At 39.7% G+C, this 17,952-nt stretch overlaps 1 protein-coding gene and 1 long non-coding RNA gene across 4 annotated transcripts in view; one reads left to right on the top strand and one right to left on the bottom strand.

Moving 5' to 3' along the window:
• LOC135219566 (uncharacterized) overlaps positions 1-17,952 on the top strand; it is a 64,382-nt gene that overhangs the window by 37,760 nt on the left and 8,670 nt on the right. Inside the window, exons 5-6 of one of the 3 annotated variants that reach the window (XR_010315464.1) lie at positions 15,790-16,062; positions 16,991-17,082. The exons of 1 other annotated variant lie outside the window; for it this stretch is intronic. This is a non-coding gene — a long non-coding RNA (uncharacterized LOC135219566). The remainder of the gene's footprint in view (positions 1-15,789; positions 16,063-16,990; positions 17,083-17,952) is intronic. One more of the 3 variants, XR_010315462.1, reaches the window with a different exon arrangement.
• The window catches only part of LOC135219563 (glucose dehydrogenase [FAD, quinone]-like), a 158,254-nt gene continuing 140,916 nt past the window's right edge, over positions 615-17,952 (bottom strand). Inside the window, exon 14 of the mRNA XM_064256434.1 lies at positions 615-1,227. Within this exon, the coding sequence (XP_064112504.1) occupies positions 1,086-1,227 (142 nt within the window). The 3' untranslated portion in view covers positions 615-1,085. The remainder of the gene's footprint in view (positions 1,228-17,952) is intronic.

The following is a 17,952-nucleotide window of genomic DNA, read 5'->3' as shown; positions in this document are numbered from 1 at the left end:
GACTTGGTTAATATTTACCATTTAAAAGGCTCCGATTCCTTTTTATAGTTAATTGTTATGCTAACATTTTCAGCTGTATTACAACTTTAGCTCTGAAACATGAGTTATATATAAGCTTGTTGTTCATTCTCTGCTTTAGTAGAATGGAGTGCTATACTGTTTTGAATAATAAAAATGATTGGCCAGAGAATGAGGAAATCTAATTGCAGAGATTACTACACATTTAGATTTAAGTGTTTCTCACAAAATATGATTAGGCTAAGTTATTCAGAGCATTATAGCATTTATTTGGTGAGCACTTATCCAAACCTACTTTGATTACTCTTCTGTATGAATATTACTTTTTTGTTTGTTCATGAATCTTACCTGCCAGATATATATATAGCTGTATTCTCCGAAGTCCGACAGAATTTCAAAACTCCCGGCACACGCAGTGGTCGGCCAGGCGGTAGTACCCATTCCCGCCGCTGGGAGGCGGGCGTAAGGAACCATTCCCATTTTCTGTCAGATTTTTCTAGTGCCACTGTCTCCTGAGGGGAGGTGGGTGGGCACTTTGATTATATATATCTGCCAGGTAAGTATGAACAAACTTTATTGTATCATAACAATATCATATTCTAGAATTTTAGAAGTATGTGATAGGCAATTTCTTGTCTCCACTTATTTTTCCAGAAAATTACTTTATAAGTGTAACATTTGTATAGTACTGTATGTGATTATGGTAGATTAAGTTGGTCATCCAGCAATGTTTGCCTCACACAAGTTTGAATACTGTGTCACAAAAGATTTCTTGCTGAATGTCAGCATTTTAGAATGCATACATTTTTGCATGTATACATACACCCTTATAATTTCATGAAAACTCCTCACTATTCATAATGTGTAATTATTATTTTAATATTTGAATTGTACTTTTTTAATATTAAAGTGAATTGCATTGTTTTAATAATAGTATTCAGGCAATGTCCTAAATTGCATTTCAAAAAGGAGTTACATTAAGATATCTCGTGATGGCAACTTTGCTAAATTTAGCTTACAACCTAAACCTACACTAATCAATTGTAAAGATCCTATTTTGTTTTTTATTATCTATTCACACCATATTCTAACTTGATAAGGTCTGCTGCTCTCTCTCCAATCATGATTGTTGCAGCATTTGTGTTTGCTGAGACAACAATAGGCATGATGGATGCATCAACAACCCTTAGCCGTGAAACTCCACGAACTCTGAAATGAAAATAATTCGGTATTTACAAGAGCTTTTTATAGGTGAGGAAATAAAAGTGGAGAACAAAGAAATTGTCAGCAAACATATAGAAATAATAGTCAAAGTTGGAAACCTCTTTAATACATCTTGGAAAAAGCAGCACTAGTACTGCTGAATTAGTATCTGCAAGGGGAGACAGACATGGTGGTGGAGTCAAGTTGAAGTGAAAAGGGTAACTAAAGAAAAGAAAGGTAAGTCAGGATGGTGACTAAAATGTGAGGAATAGTCAGAATCTCAACAAAGCAGAGGAATAAAATAACAAATAGCAAAATGGGTGAGAAAACCCTAATCAAAGATAAAAAGTTACTCTGGTAGATTCATTCAAGTTGAAGAAAATGGAATACAGTAGACCCCAGCTTATTCGCAGTTCCAGATTCACAGACTCACCGATTCATGGATTTCTCTATGGAACAGAACATATCTAGTACACATTATTTACGGAAAATTCACCTATTCGCAGTATTTTTTACTGAGAAAATATTCACTAATTACATAGGATGTACTGTGTTTTCATATTTTCATAACTAAATGCACTTTGTGATAAAACTTAAAATACTCTGGCATGAGCATTTTTCGAGAGGTTTTAAGTACTGGGGGTAGACTGTAAAAGGACAGTGGGGGCCACTACTCTGCATATATAATTATAGATGCGTTAAAACAAAATGGAGGATGTTACCATGACATCAGATGATGCTAGGGAAACTTGTAGATGGAAAATTGATAAAACTTTTAGCCATTCATGAGCAGACCAGAATACAGGCAGTCCCCGGGTTACGACAGTCTCGGCTTACGACTTTCCAAGGTTACAACGCTTTTCAATTTTTATTCATCAGAAATTATTTCCAGTGTTACGACACATGTTCCAGGGTTACGACGCATGCTCCAGAGTTACGACGCCTACAAACGTTGATCTGGCAGATGAAATATGACACCAAAAATGCAAAATAATCAATTTTTAAAGTTATTTTGATGAAAAATGCAATAAGAATGCAGTTTACATAGTTTTGAATGCACCCAAAGCATTTTAAGTAAGGTTTTCTTAGGATTTTTGACGATGTTCTGGCTTATGACGATTTTCGGCTTACGACGCATCTCAAAAACGGAACCCCCTTCATAACCCGGGGACTGCCTGTATATGGTTTAGGAAGAGGTGGGACCAGGAGAATGGTTAGTCCATATTATGAAGGGATTTACTACTGTGATAATTTTGATATAGCTATTGGAAAAGTATTGGATTAAGTGGAGAAAAGTTTGGAAAAATTCTTAAAAATTTATAGTTATTAGTTTAGTTTGGCTAATAGATGGGAAAGCAAAAAGGAAAGCTTCATTTTTAGGCATTAAAGGGTAAATACTGTGGGGTATGAAGAGATGATTTAAGCTAGTCATGGGATTTTATCAAAATTAAAATTAGAATGAAGATACTACAGGAACATTTTTTTAGATAAATGGTATCCATCAAGATATAGCACAGAGCCTCAAGAAATAGAGGCCCTGGACCTAATGTTAAAAGTGGATTGAAAATTAACAATTGATTGGAAAAAAAGTGTTATTTTACAAGATGCAAGTGGGAAATGAGGAAGAATTAAAATAAGATGTAAGCAAAACTAAGTTGTTCATATATGGAACAAACTTTGTTCTTAATGTATGGATAAATTCTCTGGCACTAGCTGGAGTTTGGTTAAAAAACAACACAGGAGTTGGTGACAACTGGTGTCAGCCATCTTTGTAGCAAGACAGATTGGTTTTTCGTTCTTTTTGTTGAATTGAATTGAATTGAATATAGGATTTAGGCATTAAGCCAAGCACTGGGGCATCAAAGGCCATTCAGCGCTATATAACAAAAATCATTCAATCATAATATCTGTATACTCACACCATTTAGTACCATTTTAACCTTTAATATCAATCGCAACACTTTCATACAATAAAATCTAGATGTGAAATAAATAGGGATTAAAAGGGTAAAATAAATAAATAAATAAATTAATAAAATCAATTATAGCTCGTAATATAACCCAATACTTTGTATAAATTTTCTCAAGTTCAGGGTATTACAGTTTCCCCAGTATATCTCTCAAAGGTTTTGTCCTGGAGTAAATGTGTCCTCCTCTGAAGATTAAAAACAGGACAATCAACTAAAATATGTTTAACATCCATTGTCACTTGACAGGTATTACAGAGAGGGGCCTGTCTCCCTTCCCCACTCTTCATTAAATAATTGTGCGTTGCATGTGTATGGCCAATACGCAGCCTAGTTAAAATAATGGTATCCCTCCTACTTGTAGAATTACAAGATGACCATTTATCCACCAATGGGTGGATTTGTTTCAATTTTGTATTGGTGGTCAGTTCAGACCATCGAGCCTGCCACTTATTTTTACAGTAAAGATGAATCTCACTTTTAAGATCTTTGTAAGGAATACTAAAGGGGGATGGATTACTTAGCCCTGAAGCTTCCTTTGCTGCCTTACCTACTTGTTCATTTCCATCCACCCCAACATGGGCAAGGACCCAACAGAAGTGAACACTGATACTCTTCCTAGACTGCAGATGTACTAACCAGTCCTGCACCTCTTGTACTAGATGATGGCCTGCATAATTTGTTTTAATGAGAGTCAAAACACTATTGGAATCCGTAAAATTGTATAAAAACTATATTTTGGTTGCCATTTTTAAAAATATGTTGGACTGCGAGAATTATTGCGTACAGCTCAGCAGTAAATATTGAACAAGAGGATGGGAGTTTTCCTTCTAATAACAATATCCCCCACCACAGCTGCACTTCCAACTCCTGCAGCCGATTTGGAGCCATCTGTAAAAAAGTTTCCCATGATGTTGAGCAGCATGATTTAAAAACTCACTTTTCATTACCCTACTAGGTAAGGTATTTTTCCCTCCTGCCGTAAAACATACTTTAACAGGTGGATTACGCCAAGGGGGAGACTTGGGATATCCTACCTCTGCTATCTGTGCTGTTAACAAGCCTACTTCTCTAGCATCATTTTTCAGCTGTACTTCCAAAGGCTTGGCACTCTGGATCTGTTAGGAGCCCGATCTAAAGGCGCCCTAACATATTTATAGTTAGGATTGTTTCTCACAGCAGACAAGGGACCTAGCTAATACCTCAAACTCAACTCTCCTCTCTGCGAATGGAAAGGGGAGGTATGCCAGAATCCACATAGAGACTGTCAATGGGAGATGTTCTGTAAGCACCTGTGCAGATGCGAAGCCCAGCATTGTGAACAATATCAAGTTTTCCAAGTACAGGCGGTCGGTCGGGTTACGACGGTTCCGGCTTACGACGTTCCGAGGTTACGACGCTTTTTCTTAAATATTCAATGGAAAACTCCGTCCTGGGTTACGACGCTTGTTCCGAGGTTACGACGCTGACGCTTCCGACGCTCCGAGTTAACGACGCTTTTAAAAAACGCATACTATGATAAAAATCCTTTATAGTTTAGCACAGTATATTAATAAAAATAAGTTTCTGGTTAGATTACAACAAAAATTTTGAGATTATGATGATTTTCGACACTTTTTATGTTGTATTTTTCTATGTTTTTTAGTGACGCCTCATATGCGGAACTAGTTTCCGAGCGAATGAATACATACTAGTTTACATATAACAGTCCAAAAGCGCAAATAATGAAAAAATCATTGCTTGTTTCCAGTAATAATAACAAAACGAAGTTTCTGGTTAGATTACAACGCAAATTCCAAGTATCCAAAGAGAGACATTCTCTCTCTCTGATCAAATTACTGGATAGAGAGAGAGAGAGAGAGAGAGAGAGAGAGAGAGAGAGAGAGAGAGAGAGAGAGAGAGAGAGAGAGAGAGAGGCGTCTTCCGACGCTCCGAGTTAAGGACAGAGAAGTGTTCGTTTCGTTAAACGGCCTCTGACTCATGGCCAGTAAATGTTTTGTTGATACTAATATATAAGCTATTTAAAGATACGTTTACTTTAATTAGTCTATATGATACGTAAATAGTAATCAACTGTTCTTGTAGCCCTCAATATTTGGCAAATCGAAGTATCCAAAGAGAGACATTATCCAGTACGTAATTTGATCAGAGAGAGAGAGAGAGAGAGAGAGAGAGAGAGAGAGAGAGAGAGAGAGAGAGAGAGAGAGAGAGAGAGAGACGCTTTGGCAACAATGGTCTCGGGGGTTTTTATAGCTTCCTTCTGCTTGATGATCGTGGATATTGTAGAAGGATTTCGACATACTCGTTTGCCAAATCGACGATACGAACGCCACGTTCATGCTTTGCTATAATTTCATGTTTTGCTTCCATCGAAATCATTTTCTTGGGTTTTTTCTTATCACCTGCTTTGTCTTTAGCTTTGAGACCCATGGTTAATAATAAAATAGACAAAATAACACGAAAAATAGGCGCAAATACAACGAACTAAACAACGACGTGTTAACATGCAGCACCAACAAACAAACAGACTGAACGCCATTTATCGGTCGCCTATACAACTAACACTCATCGCAAAATCGTATCTCAAATATTTCGTTGTATATCAAAGCTTGTATTTTCGCAAATTTTCTGTTGTATCTCAAAACATTCGTATATTAGGGCAATCGTATGTCAAGTTTCCAATGTAATTTGATCAGAGAGAGAGAGAGAGAGAGAGAGGAGAGAGAGAGAGAGAGAGAGAGAGAGACGCTTTGGCAACAATGGTCTCGGGGATTGACGTAACGTTTATTTTCTGAACAGATAGGACAGAGAAGTGTTCGTTTCATTAAACGGCCTCTGACTCATGGCAGGAAATGTTTTGTTGATACTAATATATAAGCCTATTTTTTAAAGATACATTTACTTTAATTAGTCTATATGATATGTAAATAGTAATCAGCTGTTTCTTGTAGCCCTCAAGATTTTGCAAAATCACTCCATGGTTGTACATAAAAACTTCAAGAATGTAGTGTCACCAGAGGATTACAATAGTTTTTTTACCTTCAAGAACCAGCATTCTTTTATGAAAATAACTCCAGGTTGTACATAAAACTACAGGAAACAACATGTAGTGTAACCAAAGGATTACAAGTAAGGTTTTTATAACTTTTTATTAGTTTAGACATATTTCCAAGCGTCGTTCCGGCTTACGACGATTTTCGGCTTACGACGCGCCTCAAGAACGGAACCCCCGTCGTAACCCGGGGACTGCCTGTAAAGTCTTTGTAGCTGACCCATATATTTGGCATGCATAGTCTAACTTGCTCAGACACAAAGATGTATAAATTCTAAGCAAAGTTGTTCTATCAGCACCCCAATCAAATGCGATATAACTTTCAGAATGTTCAGTGACTTCTTAACCCTGATTGATAGGTCATTTATATGGGGACCAAATGTCATTTTCTTGTCGAAAATGACTCCAAGAAACTTGATATTATCCTCATATGGCAAAATACAATCATTTAAGAAAAGGGTGGGGATCTCTTCCCTTTTACGAGTAAGAGTAAAGCGAATGGCTTTGGTCTTCTGAGGTGAAAACATGAATCCACGAGAATTTGCCCATGCGGATGCAGCATTTATTGCAATTTGAAGATTTTGGCATGCTTGTGGTGCAGATGATCCACTACGTAAATTGCAAAGTCATCGACAAATATGATCCTTGTAGCCAGGAGGTATGAGACTCATGAGACTATTAATAGCAACAGCAAATAAGGTCACACTCAATACGCTGCCTTGGGGACACTTCTTGCATGTAGGATGAAGATAGTTCTGACCCTACTCTCACTTTAATTGAGCAGTTTGATAAAAATTCTTCAATAAAAGAGAACATATGTCCTCCTATACCCCACGAGGCCAATTGCTTTAAAATACCACCCCTCCAGGTCGTGTCATATGCTTTTTCGTGGTCTAAAAAGACACCCACCACCTGGTTTTGGTTAGAAAAGGCATTTGAAATTTCCCTTGATAACATCAGCAAAGGGTCTAGAGTACTTCGGTTCTTCCTAAAACCAAACTGCCTGTTAGATAAAAGATTTTTTGATTCTAGATACCAAACAAGTCTGTTGTTGATCGTTCTCTCAAATAGTTTGCATATGCAACTGGTCAAGGATATGGGCCTATAACTAGATGGCAGTTCTGGGTCTTTACCAGACTTGTGGCCTGGAATTACAATTGATGTATGCCAGGAATCAGGAGATGTATGGGAAGCCCATAGACCATTAAAGGTTTCTAATAAAAATTCCTTGGTATCCACTGGAAGATGTGATATCATTTCATACCGGATGCCATCCTCACCTGGGGCAGTTAAAGAAGAGCTAGAGATAGCATTTTGCATCTCCTCCATACTAAAATGCAGGTTAAGCGCTTCAGTATTTGAAGAAGCAGGAGGAACAACTGATGTTGATGCTCTAATTTGTTGAAATGCTGGGGAATAGTTGTCAGCACTTGATACATGGGCAAAGTGCTTAGAACAGAAACCTCTGCTACATCTTTGGGGTCAGACATATATCTATTATTTTCCCTTAATATTGGTAGAGGCTTAGGGACGGAATTTGCCTTGAGTTTTCTAATCTTATCCCATATTTCCTTTGAAGGAGTTTTGGTATTAATATTAGATATATATTTCTTCCAAGATGCTCTCTTTGCTTTTTTAAAAGTTCTTTTTTGTTTGGCACAGGCTCTGAGGTATGCTATTCTATCTGCTACATAGTTTGTTCTCAAGTATCTTCTGAAGCAAGTTCGGGTCACTTTTCTTGCGTTGGCACATTCTTTACTCCACCAAGGAACTACAGAGCGGATGAGTAAACCGCATGTTTTAGGTTATATAAACTTGCTAGTATTATCATCAATAATATTTTCAAGATGTTTTGATAGGCATGCACTGGAGATGTAAATTCATCATACTCTTTATCGGTGTGTGAAACAACTTTTCATAAGCTGCCCAGTCTGCCTCGTCTATCTTCCATTTTGGTGGACACTGAGAAGGAAGATTATGGACATAATTTAACATTATTGGCCAATGGTCACTGCCATGTAGGTGTTCATTTACTGACCAAAGGTAGTCCAATCGAATGGATGAGGAACAGATTGACAAATCAATGGCTGATGTAGAGTTGTGGAATACATCATACCTAGTTGGAGAGCCATCATTCATTAGTATTACATCATTGTTGTCGATTAATTCTTCAACAAGAATTACCCATCTAGCGCACACATTTTACCACCCATAAAAGTATGCTTTGCATTAAAATTACCCATTAAAAATAAAAATAAAAGGGGCAGGAAGCCGATTGATCAGGTCTTGGAGGTCAGAAAGGCTAAGCCTTCTTGGATTCCCAGCATGATCTAAGAGGAAAAGTTCTAAAGATGGTTCAATATATAGCGAGCATTAAGTAATTTTTTTTCCGATATGAGTTCTAAACTGCAACTCCTGTAGTGGTGTATTGAGTAGGATTGTTTCAAATTTTACAGATTTGTGAATAATAAAAACCTGTACCACCTTGAGCTCTTGCAGCCTGCAAAGGAGGGGATCTACAAAAAATGATAATTGAGTCCAGGATTAAATGTGTCACTGATCTTGGTTTCCTGTAGACATATTACCTTCGTGTCCGAGTCCCTGGTTAAAGTTTTTATTTGCTCAATGCTAGTACTTAGACCTCTGCAATTCCACTGGATAATAGACATTATTTTTTGTTATTATTTTTCTTTGTCTCATTTGTCTTTTGGGACTTTTCAGATGAAGCCATGTAAGGCCTGGAGATGGAAGGCTTTACTAGGCCACCGCTCTTCTTTTCTTTCTTTCTGTATCTTTATGCAAGTCAACCTTGGGATCATGAGCAGTAGGGCACTTACCTGATTTGGATGAAGGTGAGGAGGATGAGGACCTTTTCCTCTTTGGCAAGATCTTGTTTTCCAATCTCCATCAAATCAGGTAGAGATTCTGCCTGAGGACAATACATTTGAGGTGGTGGAAGCCACATTGGCTTCCTTGGAGGATTGTGCTAGAACTTCAACAGTTCGAGCACTTGGCCCAGAAGGCTGGGCTACTACCTCTAGGAGAGATGCTCCTATCAGTGACACTACTTTTGGTGTGGTGGAAACCATCTTGACCTCTCTGGAGGCTTGTGCTCTGGCTTTTATAAGCTGAGCACTTGACCCAGATGGTTGGGGCTACTACCACTAAGGGAGATGCACCTGACGGGCCAGGTGCTACCACTGGTCCCCCTGTGGTAGTAAGGGTAGTGGATTATAATCTTTTGGTGGCATCTTAACCGCGTGAGCAAAATTATGTTGTTGATTGAGTAAATGCTTTGCATAACCTACACTAATATGTTCAGCATTTGCTTTCAGATGGCAGCTTCTTCTTTCTTGTATTCGCTACAAATTTTATTCATTTGATATTTATGGATCGGATCTTTACAGTTTGCACAGGTGTATCTCTGTTGCATTGTCCATGTTCTAACAAAGAAACAGTTAATACAGATCTTCGTATTATTGCAGTACCGGGAAGGGTGACCGTACTTGAAACAATTAAAGCATTGTAAAGGCCTAGGTTTATATTCTCGAACACGTACTTTTTCATTCTCAATAATATGATCTGGTATGACAGGGGTTTCAAATGTTAAAACTACCATGCTTGTTTGAGGGATCTTACTTACTTTCCCAAACATTAGCAGGGTCAACATGTCCAGAATTTCTGGTTCTGAAAATTCATATAGATCTTTATCAAAAACTACTCCCTTACCATAGCTGAAGCTCATATTGTTGGTTTAATATCCTTAATAGGATCAATTTCTGCAATCTTCATGCCACAAGCATGTGAGCTTGAGTATCTGAGGGGGTTTGCATTAATCAAAACAGATTGCTTACCGTATCTGCTAATATCCTTACTTTTAATTAAACCAACTTTTTTTGTATAAATTTACTCATCTTATAATAGTTATAAATTTTCTATCTTCCCAGATGCAATTATCCATGTTGGGGGCTTGGGGGTTCTTACTTCTGGAAGTCCATGCTCTATTTCTTTTTCCAACCATTCTTCTGGTTTATATACCTCTAGGTGTCTTGGTGCTTTATCACATAGAGCCCCAGAAATCAAACAATTGTCAATTCTTATGCTCTAAATTTTTATTTGCTTCTAAAAGCAATCTCAAAACTTGAAATGATACCCAAGCTTCCAATAGCCTTTACTACCATTAAGCTCCATTAAAATTTCTTTGATTGCCCCAAATTTACAGAAGGTTTCATGAATTATGTCATAGCTACAACCAATTGGTATGTTTTTTTAAGTGGAGAATTTTCAGATTTTTGTTGTATCTGGTAATGAGCCAGAACCAGAGAGTAAAGTATTACTGTTACTACAAGAATTATTTTCCACCAGTGCCGATAAATTGTCTTTAACAACACTGGTCAGAGAAGTATTGTTGGAGGAATCCTTTTTATTATCGAGGTTGTCAACAGAGCTTTCCTTATTTAAACAAGCCGAAGTCGTCCACAGTGTCTGGGGTTCGCCATTTGATCCAGGGGTACAGGGAACATTAGGTTTACTCATTAATTATTTTTGGGGGGAGGGAAGGGGTCATAATAACAATGAAAAAAAAACAATGGAAAAAAAATAAAGTTTAAGGGAAAGAAAATATTTAGACTGTCTGAAATTCCAAAGAAGACACCGTTAGCCTTTCCTGGAATTAATTTCTCCACCAATGACACCCTGCGAAGCTGCCTACCAAATGTCCACTCCCTACCCCTACCACAAACGGGATGGTACCACTATGATTAGAGTGGCTCAAGTGTATGCCAAACCCGCATTGATGGGAACTGAGAGCCATTTCAACAAGATTACAATCATCCCCACGCATATAATCATAGTGGCAGGCAAACCGGACAGAATGCCGAGATCCTATCTCTATGAAAACCGGCCGGCCAACCCCTGGAATCCGAACAGGCCAAATTTTCCTACGATATACTTTCCGCTGCCAGTATGGGAATACTGACACTTCTAGGATGTCCAAACATTTTCGGGCAGTTGGCAAGACCACCACAGCTCCCACAATTTGATTTTGAAATAAAAACCGATCCTGGATACAATGTCTCCTCTAAAAAACCTGGACAGTGAAATGGGTAAGAGAGTTTTGACAGCAAGGTTGGAGACAGCTGATAATTATGGAGGAGGAATATGCAATAAGAAGTAATAGAAAAAGAATGAGAGAAATTTAGAGTCAAACTGAGGAAAAGGAATTCCCCAGTTTGAGAGCCCTCTTGCCCGTCACAAGCCTTCAGCATGGGAATGATATGCCGTGCTGAAGCCCGATGACTTCATCAAGGCATTCTCTCGTTAAGAGGGCGTTCTTTTTGTTGTATGCTTGATCTGTTTTGCATTTCCTACATGCAAGTCCATGTTTCCGGACATAGTATCAACCCTTGCTCCCATTACTTGTCTTCTTTGTCTAATGTAGTAGGTGCAGATCTAATGCTTCCAGTGTACTTGTAAGTAACCCATGTTTTGTGTGTTCTCTTTGGTCTCCTGAACAATGGAAGAGAATTAGCAGTTTAAGAGGAAATCAACAGCAACATCTTTGGAAGGCTTCTAGTCTCCTTTAATGGACGGCATTCATTCATTCTTGATTAGCCTTTTTTTTCCATAGTCTCCTCTCACTGCAGCTTTTTCTTTCAAAGATTATTCTCCCTTTCATTCTTCTTTGGTTTTTCTTTCTTTTTGTTGTGCTTGATCTGTGTTTTGCATTTCCTACATGCAAATCCACGTTTCTTTTTGTTGTGTGCTTTATCTGTGTTTTGTATTTCCTACATGCAAGCCCATGTTTCCAGAGATAGCATCAACCCTTGCTCTTGTTACTTGTCTTCTTTGTCTAATGTAGTAGGTGTAGGTCTAATGCCTCCAATGTAAGTAACCTATGTTGTGAGTTCTCTTTGGTCTTCTGAACAATGGAGGAGAATTGCTTATAAGAGGCAATATGAGGAAATCAACGGCACCATCTTGGGAAGGCTTCTAGTCTCCTTTAATGGATGGCATTCATTCATTCTTGTTGTCTCCTCTCGCTGCAGCTTCTCTCAAAGATTATTCTCCCTCTCATTCTTCTTTGGCTGCATCCTTAGAAGATTTAAGGGGAGTTTAGGAAGCCATATTTGTAATGTTGCTGCCCCTGTTCTTTCAGGGGGGGTGAGGGATGCTTCCTCCTCCATGAGGGAAGAGGCAGCTCCCTCTAATACATTTGCTTCAGGAGGAGATACGCAGAAACTGTCCTTAGTGTTGGGCATCGCTAGGCCTATCAGGGGTACCAACCCTAACCTGGCCTTTTTATCTCACCGCATGTTATCTTGTACCACAGTCACCCTGACTGTTTCCATACCTTCTGTTCTAGTGACATCATCTCGACTTACAACGGCTCTCCCCAGGGCTGTTTCTAATGCTAAAGTCAGCATGATGTCATTCCATCTGTCAATGGCTCTCCCAACACCTATCTCCTTGCCCTCCTTCCAGGCAGGGTCCATCGACTAAGGCTCCTACATCTGCTCCCTCTGAATCTCATCCAGGCTCTCTCTGCCAGAGTTGAAGGTGTTTTCTTGAGAAGTACGGCCATGTTGAGCTTCCAATCTCCAAGAGGAGACATCATAGATCACCTTGCTCATCATCATCTAAGTCTTCTGCCTCTTCTCAGCTTCCATACCACCCATTCCTTTCAGAGGATGGAGGAAAAAGGACTTCATAGTATCCCCTAGGAAGAAGGTTTACAGGCAGTCTTTGGACTGTCGCTCTTCATATCCTTCACCTGATGCTCGGCTGTCCAAGCACGTCTTTGGTGTTCCTGTTCCTACATCTATGCATGGCTGTTACGTCAGTGAAGTGAACGTCTTGTGTCTCTCCTGCTCTAGTTCCAGATCCACAGCCTTCTCATGTCACTGAACAAGAACCTTTTACCTAGGAAGTCTGTAGGAAGGATCTTTATGCTCCAATAAAGATGACACTTGTGGAGCAACTCTCTCAGGACAGAAACTGTCCTCAAATTTCTCTATTTCATGTTTTGAGAAAAATAGAGAATGGCAGTCTAGGTCACACAGCCGTGGCAGTTTTCCTCATCACAGCAACCCAACACATGACCGTGATCGTCCACACTTACGATCCCATGGCCATAACTGTTCTTCACGGAACGACAGCTTAACCCACAGCCGTGACAAATCCTCAAGGAATGTCAGTACCCAGCCAATGATCTCGTGTGTGCCTCAAGGAACGACAGATCAGTGCATGACCGTGACCATGGACAGCCCTGCATCCTCAAAGGTTTCCTTAAAGCCTAAACAAAGTAACCCAGACCTGGTTTGTTTATGCACAGGAATTACATTTAGACCACATTAAAGCAGAAGGTCCATCCTTCTCTCACCAAGAGGCAGTTGCCTTGGAGTCAAGGGGTATGTCAGCTTTCTAGGCAACCTCATAGCTAGATTTATGGACTCCAACAGTGGGCTCAGATCTCTTCATCTTCAGTAGACAACACTGATGAGAGTGGTAAAACGATTTTTTACATGGCTCACATAACAGCTAATGTATGGGTCAATTTGCTATTAAAAAGAAGAGATACTGCTCTTATAAAGTTTCAAAATTTGTCAGTAGAGATTCCATTCTAGCCCTATGGAATGGGGATATCTTGGCCTCCAAGTCTCTTTAAGGATCAGCTTGACTGCATTTAACAGGTGCAGAGCAGACAATAATGATAATCTTGTACATCAAGCTGTCACAAAGTCTTCTGGTGTTTATCGTGCTGGCACTTTTGAACAAAAACCTTAATCTACTTCTTGGATGTCACCTAAGAGAACCTTAAAGTGCAGCAGTGTCATGCAGAGGCTGTCAGTCTTCACCTTCTCAATCCAGGAAAACCACTCAGAGGTAGCCCTTTCAGCTAGGCCTGGAGGAGGAGGCAGAGGTAGAACTAGAGGAGGTAGATGATAAGAGCTAGCACCTCTCCCCACTCTCTGCCTTGGTAGCAAGTCGTAGGTTACTTGTCTTCCCTAGAAAAGCTGGTTCCTCACAGTTGTCTTCAACTTTGCTCTCTTCATTGGAGACTGAAGGAGTTTTGGTCCTCTTCGAGGGATTCCCCCATGCTTTTGATTCCTCAATTGAAACACTTAGGAATTTCAAGAACGGGTGACAGGGCACTCGGTGGTCCTCATGTCTGACAACACTACAGTGGTAGCTTATATAACCAAAGGGGAGGGGGGTTAGTGTCCCATCATCTTCATGAGTTGATAGTACAATTACACCAGTGGGTGATCTCCCATTCACTAGACCTCTCTGCCAGATACATCCCAAGCAAGAGGAACATCATGATGGAAAAGCTGGGCTGTTGTCGGAGACAGGTACTGGGGATGGAATGGTCACTTCATCAAGAGGGTGCCAGAAAAGGATATTCCATCAGTGGGGAAGGCCCATGGTAGACCTTTTTGCAACAAGGTTAAACAGAAAATTAGAGGTCTTTTGTTTGTTTGGTCATTCCGGATCCCTGGGCCATGGCAGAGAATGCCCTCCAACATCCCTGGGACAACTTGGAAGCATACACCTTTCCCCCTTTTTGCCTAATCCATCAAGTGATCAACAAAGTAATGATCTCCCAGAACCTCGGGATGACCATAGTGGCTCCTTTTGGCTACATGCAGAATGGTTTCTGGGTCTTCTAACCTTGTTGACTGAAGCTCCAAGAGAGATTCATCCATGGCACAACCTTCTCTGTCAACCACACAGAGGTTTCACCGATCGGTAGGGTTCTTATCTCTTCATGGCTGGAGACTATCAAGTATCTCTTGCGAATGGAAGGCTTTTCTCGCAGAGCAGCAACAGGGATGTCAGGCTACCTAAGAGGATAATCTACAGCCATGTATCAAGGCATGTGGGCAGTCTACTGTGATTGGTATTATCAGTGGGGTTTCTCTCCTGTTGGAACCTCTATTCAACAAGTAGTGGATTTCCTCATCCTTATCTGTTGGGAGAAACCACTCTCAGTTTCAGCCATCAAGTCTATTTCTTTGTTTAAAAGACATGGATCTCTCCTCTTCATGGGAGGTTTCTATGTGTCAACATTTTCGAGCAGTTCTGTTCCCCAAGAGATCTCAAACCACCAAATTGTGACCTGACCATGGTGCTCAGCAGTCTTACTCGGCCTCCATATGAACCCTCGCAAGGCTGAACAGAGGAATTAAGCCTGCAAGATGGTTTTCTTGCTGGCTTCTCTTAAAAAAGGGTCAGCAAACTATGTGGACTCTCTTCTGATGTTAAACATATTCATAGCTAAGACTCAAAATCTCTCTTATTCATGATGACAGATTAGAGTCCTTCTTGATCCCCTCTCTGGGATTTTATTGTTGATGACCCAGAAAAATTGTTGTTATGCCCCGTTAGGTACTGCATAGCAAACTGAAAAGAACTCTGCACCTCAGATTTGTTAGCTGAAGACTTTATTAGCACAGGCCAGAACAAGAAGTGTCCAAAAATATACTATTATCTCATTTTGACTTCATGAAGTGGTTACATAATCTTACACCTCTTCTTCACATTCAGATGCTGATACAGTGCATGCAAGAGCACATAATATTAGGAGTTTAGGCTTACCCTCGCTTTCAGAAGAACTTGTCAATCAGTTCACAGGATTTTGAAGGCAGGTACTATATCATGCACAAAAGTCTGTTCCCTTAGCCATCAAGAGAGTGAACATGAATCCACTCCACTGAATATGAAACACTCAAGCAGTTGAACAAGTAACTAATGGAATACCCAATAGAAGTCGCAACATAAGGGCATATGTGAACAGGGAGGAGGAGTCACAGGAAGCAGGTATTTTTCTTGAGCATAAAGTCTCCATATTTTATTGTCATTAAAAAGTGATCGTAAATTTGTTGTTGTTGACAATATGTACTAGGTTTGTGTGTAAAATGTGCAAGTTAAGGTAATTTGAAAAATAAATAAGAGAACAAATATGCTTAGGAAGTCAGTATTCATTAATTAGTATTTCCTAGAGGTTATCGTATCTTATCAACAGACAGACTGTCTTACGATGATGTTCTATAATCTGCAAGCTGCCTCTTATAGAAAAATAACAGTTATAGCAGCAAATTGGCAAAATTTTCAGTTCTCATGTTATTAAGGTAGCAACCACAAGCTAAATGTTTTAATGTTTATATATGCTTGCTAGTCAGTGATCAAGCAATATTAACACTGATCAACATCCATTCATTCATATAACACTAGTTTGCTGTGGTCACCATCAAGAAAAGGTGCTTCTGCTGTCTCTTTCTTGTATGACCATTGAATTTTGTATGATTACCCTGATCTCATTATTCATTTTACCTTGTACCTTGCTTTGTTTGATTACTTTTTGCTTGTTTTTTGTGTCTTTTTATCATATTTCACATTTATGAAGAATACATAGGACCAATACCATGGTGGAGATCAGGTGGGCATGCAGTTGCTTCAGGTCTCACCTATCAGTTGACCCACTTATGTTTTGTACTGCTTGTAGATAAAAGGGAATGTACTCGCTTCCCTTTCATGTAATGAATGTGCCTCTTGGACTTTATTTGCCTCTTGACTACCTCACCTCTTCTTTTGACTACTTTAGAAAAATCTGACCAACTCTGAATGTTCTATGCGGTCCATCACTTGCTGTATTCCCAGACTCACTCATAGGAAGGGTGATGACCAGCCATCTACCAATGTGTTTCCTACTGCTTTTGCAATTATAGTGTCTTCTCATTTACTACAGGTATTCCCCCAGTGGCTGTGGTTATACCTGTAGCTGAGCAAGCATCTGTGACTTCTAGCCTTTCAGCTTCAACCCTCCAATGTGCAAATTGAGTAAGCATTATCATCATTGTTGTCATTATCTTCTTATGTTGACTTCTTCCTCCTTGTTCAGTGACTCTCCTCCCTATAGTGAGGCAGATAACAGAAAAATTGTGCAAATGATGATACAAGTATCAAATTTGGCACAAGTGTCCTCCAAGGTATACTAATCAAATCTGTCCAATTGGTCAATTGAAAATCCAAGATGGCCGTCAAAATTACAACCCGAAGTAGATGTTTTGCTTGTTTGTAGCTGTCTGATTTGCATGATCTAAGTGTGAATTCCTATGTTTTGAAGCCTGCTGAACTAATTTTCCTGTTTAAAAAGCACTCAGACATATTTCTCAAGATGACCACCAAGATATGTCTTTCTTTACATAAGTTTTGTCCCGGCTAGTACATTTTCAAAGTTATGCATACCGTGCTGCTGTTTCTCGATCTGCTACTGTTCACATATGCAGCGCAGCTGCAGAGTGAAGTGCAGGGAAGCTCTGCCTGAGAGCACTTGCATCTTCCTTTGCAAACCTTCTTACAGGAGCACTTTGTCAATCTTTGACAGCTTGCTGCAATTGGTGGTAATGTTGTCCAATGTATCTGCCATGCTTCCTTTCTGTGTCCACCCCCATTCAGCTGGACTGTTCATGTGTGGATTACAGTGGGTTGCCTGGCCCCAGATGATCCCAGCCTGGTAGGCTGCGCGCTTTGCATGGTCTCTGAGGGCTGCCTGTGTTGGTGGAACTGAGTTGTATGGCCTCTGGCAAACAGATCTAGTCTTGCTTTGTCCACACCAATGGTTGCGCTTGATCTGTCGTACATGAGGACAACGAATCTTTCCAGCCTCTGCATGTCAAGATCACGAATCAGTGTTGGATGCTGGCTGAG

This window comes from Macrobrachium nipponense, chromosome 1, assembly GCF_015104395.2.
Source record: "Macrobrachium nipponense isolate FS-2020 chromosome 1, ASM1510439v2, whole genome shotgun sequence".
Taxonomy (NCBI): Eukaryota; Metazoa; Arthropoda; class Malacostraca; order Decapoda; family Palaemonidae; genus Macrobrachium; species Macrobrachium nipponense.
This window is presented reverse-complemented; position numbering and strand designations above follow the sequence as displayed.